The sequence below is a fragment of the Propithecus coquereli genome, unplaced genomic scaffold (genome assembly GCF_000956105.1).
Source record: "Propithecus coquereli isolate 6110/MARCELLA unplaced genomic scaffold, Pcoq_1.0 Scaffold120, whole genome shotgun sequence".
NCBI classification, from domain to species: Eukaryota; Metazoa; Chordata; class Mammalia; order Primates; family Indriidae; genus Propithecus; species Propithecus coquereli.
Genome location: NW_012136081.1, coordinates 5,498,670 through 5,503,675, shown reverse-complemented (window position 1 = coordinate 5,503,675; position 5,006 = coordinate 5,498,670). Strand labels below are relative to the sequence as shown.

Below are 5,006 nucleotides of genomic sequence, written 5' to 3'. Positions count from 1 at the left end.
AGGATCGCTTGAGCCCAGGAGTTTGAGGTTGCTGTGCGCTAGGCTGACGCCACGGCACTCACTCTAGCCTGGGCAAAAAGAGTGAGACTCTGTCTCAAAAAAAAGAAAAAAATAATACATGTCCTTTGAAACTTCAGAGAGACACGTAACACAGAGAGTAGAATTCTCCGGTCCTCGCCTCTTTCCCAGGGGCAGCTGGCAGGCGAGTGTGCAGGCGTCCTCGCTGTGATAACGTGGCCTGGCGTCCGCCCCGCCAGCTTCCAGGCGCTGACACGCGTCCCTCTCGTCTCTGCCTCCTGCAGCACCCACCACCTTCTTGCTGTTCAGCCAGAAATGTGCCATCAGCCGGATGATCCCAGATGACCAGCACAGCCCGGACCTCATCCTGCCCCTGCACGGGCTGAGGAACGTCAAGGCCATCGACTACGACCCCCTGGACAAGTTCATCTACTGGGTGGACGGGCGCCAGAACATCAAGCGCGCCAGGGACGACGGGACCCAGGCAAGTGGGCTGTTGGAAGGCGTGGGGATGCTTCCGTGTGGAGCTTCCCCGGCGGTCTCCAGGCTGCTGTCCCCTTTTCTTGGCAGAGGGGGCCGACAGAGCAGGCCTGGGTAAACAATGATTTGGGCTCCGATTACGGAATTGCAGGGTATAACCCCGAGTGGGGTGAAACCTTAGATGGACTGATTTCCCAGCTGTTTCAGTGGTCGTGGTTGGGGTCAAAACCCACAGGATCTTTTCCTCCCAGGGCGGTTTTGTGTCTTGCAGGGGCAGCTGGTATTGGTTGCTCCAGATTTGTCTTCTATTTCGTAGGAATTGCACGGTCATTTCTGCTGCCGTGCAGCGCATGCCCCATACCGTGCGGAATTGCGTGGTAGAAACACTGTTTACGGGAAAGGGGGCCGGGGCACAACGCTCAAAAGCCCCATTAGTGACACGCAACAAAAGAGATAAGCAGAAGATAAATGCTGGAGCACTTTTTTGCACGTGTTAAATACACATACTCTACAATGATGTGCGCATACGAACGCTGCAATAAATACGGTGCTTTTCCTTGAAAAGACCTGGAGTTGGCCGTGGGCGTGAGCACTGGGAGGGTTGCAGCGCCTGCGTTGTGTGAAATGGTGGAAGGAGGATTGTGTGGGATCGGAGGGAAAGTTCTAACTCCAGGCGTGGCGGCCCTGGCTCGCAGCCCCCGCGGTGACCCAGGGAGGTGGAGGGTGGAGGTGAGTGTGCTGCGTGTCCGTACCGGCTCCGTGCAGGGTGCGGTTCTCTGCGTTCACGCAGTGTTTCTCCCAGATGAGGTTGTGCAGAAGCAAATGGGAAATCCGTGCTATGCTCCAGTCGTCCCTGATCCATCACTGCAGTGAAACAAACTTGTGATTTCAAATGCGCGTTGCAGCAGCACTGACCACTGCACGTCGTCGGGCTCGCGTGACCTGTTCCAGGGAGGATGTGTGCTCCCTGTGGCCTCGGGCCCGCCCGGCACCCCCCCCAACAGTGAGTGGGCGGCAGGGGCACACACGCCTGGCTCGTGCGTGGTGCTGCTTTCCAGAGACTCGTTCACAGAAGCTACAGGAGCGAGCAGCCTCGCTCTCCACTAGGCGGTCAGCGTGGGAGCTTACGTCGTCTTTGTGAAATCTCGGTGTCTTTCTGACAGTGAGGCAGAGGAATGCTCGTCTGTGGGGACTTTCGGTAGATTCGCAGTGTCTAGAAAGTCGATTTTGCCGTCCCGCCCCTGAGCTGGACACCCCTTTCCAGCAGAGCCTTCATCCGGCAACGATTGTGAGTTAAGTCATAGCGTGAGGTCCGTGTCCTCGGTTGATGGCAAAAGCCAACCAAATTGCGACCCGCAGCCATGCCTGGGCAGCCGTGATAACGTCTCTGGGGGAGCAGAGTCACAGAGGAAATGGGCTCCTTTCGTCTCACTGGGCGCAGGTGACAGTCAGAAGGGAAGCCTTTGGGGAACGGGAAGTGTTAATTGAGGGATGGCGGCTTCCTTGCGGAGAAAGCGCCTGGGTGCAAATTGCCTCAGAGTCTCCTTGGAGAAGGCCCTGTGACGGCGTCCAGGCAGAAGCGGGTGAAGACTTTGAAGGAAACCCTCCAGAGGAACAGCTTCTGGGGCTCAGCTTATTTAGGAAACGTGCTTTCCCGCCCGCGGCTCTTGCGGGCCCCACCCCCTGCAGGGCTTGGCTTTAATTCTTTATCAGGGCTCCCCCCCCAACCCCCCCATGATGTTTGAGTTAGGATCTAGTTGGCTGAGGTTTTGTTTTCTATTTTTATTTTTTATTGTGGTAAACATACGTAACATAAAGGTTACCATTTTCACTATTAAATGCATTGAAATTTAGCACACCGTATTTGGCAGCTGTTATTCATAGGTTGTAGTGCAGGGTTAAGATTATCTTTTCATTTCCTTCAAAAAAAATTTCTTTTCTATTTTTATTTTTTATTGTGGTAAACATACGTAACATAAAGGTTACCATTTTCACTATTAAATGCATTGAAATTTAGCACACAGTTAGTGGCACTAAGTGCGTTTACGTTGCTGTGCAGCCGTCACCACCCTCCATCTCCAGAAAGGGTTCATCTTCCCAGACAGAGGCTCCGTCCCCTCCGACCCGCCATTCTGCTTTCTGTCTGTGAATTTGGCTACTCCGCAATCATACGGTATCTGTCCGTTTACTCAGTGTACCGTCCTCAGGGCTTGTCCGTGGGCCAGCACGTGTCAGACCTCCCTTCCCTTGTGTGGACGGGCCACGTTTCGGCCCTTCACCGGCGGCGGACGCTGAGTTGCACCTACCTGGTGGCTGCTGTGAACCCCGCCGTGGACAGCTCCGCTGGCCGAGACTTTGCGCTGGGGAGGAAAGCGGGTGTTGCTTGGGGTGTTGAACAGGATTCTGTTGAGAAGTTTTGCGCTAACGTAAGTGTTACTACTTACATTAAAATTGGAGCTCGGGTTTTGTGAAACTGGTCATCTGTGTGAAGCTTGCCGTGTGGCTTTGTCAAGGCTGGTTTTGCATCGGGCTCCCGCAGACCCGGCCCTGCAGTCGGCCCGACTTGGCCCAGGGTTGGCCGGGCTCTTCTCTTCTGGCCTATGGGCTGCACCAGGCTGGCGTCCCCAGCCAGGGAGCTCTGTGGCTTTGGAGAAGGAGTGTGTTCAGTTGGAGGTGACACATGGCCCCGGGGTCCACAGCTTTGTGGGATGTGGATGTCGTTACCTACAAAGACACGTAGACAGGTGGTCCTTCACGGTGGTGCTCCTTGTCCTGATGAGAGTGATGCCCTTGCAGCTGCCCAGCTGCTGTGTGTGCGTGTGTGCGCGCGCGTGTGTGTGTGCACGTGTGTGTGTGTGTGCGCGTGTGTGGACAGGGGGAGGGGGCTGGGTCCAAGAGGCTGGGCCTGGGGAAGGGGCTACTTCCTGGCTGCAAGCCCCCTCTTGCACACCTGGAGGCTTCTTGTTTTCGTAACTGCTGAAAGAGGCAGATAAAGAAAGCCTGCACCCCTGCCCGTTTCCCTCGGGAAAGGGGTTGTGACAGGTGGACCTCTGGTCCCCATGCCCGCTGTGCTGACACAGTCTACATTGAAAGAAACAAAATCTGAGGATCTTAAGTGAAAAGCATGAGTCCTAGAAAATGGAACAGAAAGAGAGACGATGCCTTGAGAAGGGGCTCTGTGGTCCTGGTTCCGCTGTCAGGGCGTCTGTGAGCAGGGACAGCCACCAGTCTGGTGGGGCACAGCCAGGCCCCTCTGGCGGGGTCACCGATGGGGCCTGACATCTGAGGGAATGACGAGTGTTCTTCCGCGGCTGGTGCCCGAATCGCTCTGCGCTCTTGGACGGACATGTGGTTAAGCCTGGTTGGGCGGGAAAGGTCCCACCAGCGTTAGAATTTTGACTTTCAGGCTAAACTCCGGGACCGTGGGCTCCGCCCTCCCCGAGCTCTCCCCCGCGGGTGCTCCAGGGTCCCTGACGGTGCGTTTGGCTTCTTTGCTTACAGCCGTTTGTCTTGGCCTCGCCGAGCCAGGGCCAGAACCCAGACAGGCAGCCGCACGACCTCAGCATCGACATCTACAGCCGCACGCTGTTCTGGACATGCGAGGCCACCAACACCATCAACGTCCACCGGCTGAGCGGGGACGCCATGGGGGTGGTGCTTCGTGGGGACCGTGACAAGCCAAGGGCCATCGTCGTCAACGCAGAACGAGGGTAGGAGGCCGGCGGGCTGGGTGGGTGGGTGCCTTGGGTTTGGGGCACGGGTGCTGCACCCCAGGCGTGCCGGGCCATCTGCTGGGAGGGCGCTTTCCGGAGCCCGGCCCGCGCAGTCAGAGCAGAGCATGGAGGCACAAACTTGTTCACAGCCGCAGCAGGGACACGGAGATGCCCAGCCCCCTTCCAGCACTCCGGGGGGCTTTGTGGGAAGCTTGGGAGAGACTTGATAGGAATTCGGCACCGGACAGGTGCGCATTGGAGTCGGTGGGCTTCGTGCCGTCCCCGTCAAACTTGGACCCTGTGCAGAAGCCCCTTCCTCAGCTTCCCAGGCGGTGGCGGTTTGTTCCCTCACGTGCGTTCCACTGCGGGGAGCTCTGGGGAGCTTCTTCCTCCCTCGAGGCCCCTGACACTCCCACCGCAGGTCTTTGGAGTTTCCGGTCGTTGGGAGAGCACCCAGGATGTGTTGGTAGACTTGAGGGTCCTCAGAGGGAGTACCCAGGGCGGGAGGGGACCCGAAGCCATACACGAAGCTCCGGGACAAACTAAGCATGGACAGGTTGGGGGTAGGAGCGGGAGGCCCTCTTCTGGTCTCTGCGGGGCTGGCATGAAAGACGGGCGCTACAGCCGGCATGGGGCCCGGGCCAGGAGCCCTGAGTTCGCATCCTGACTCCGTCAGTGAATGCGTGTGACCTCAGGCAGATGGCGTCACCTCTCGGAGACTCAGTTTCCTTGTCTGTAGAAGTGAGGACGACAGTAGTGCTGGGTGCGCAGCGCACGAGGGCGCAGTGAGCAGAG

At 57.6% G+C, this 5,006-nt stretch overlaps 1 protein-coding gene across 1 annotated transcript in view; it reads left to right on the top strand.

Moving 5' to 3' along the window:
- LRP5 (low density lipoprotein receptor-related protein 5) overlaps positions 1-5,006 on the top strand; it is a 123,138-nt gene that overhangs the window by 91,217 nt on the left and 26,915 nt on the right. The window contains exons 13-14 of the mRNA XM_012664840.1: positions 303-502; positions 4,000-4,208. Coding sequence (XP_012520294.1) covers positions 303-502; positions 4,000-4,208 — 409 coding nt within the window. The remainder of the gene's footprint in view (positions 1-302; positions 503-3,999; positions 4,209-5,006) is intronic.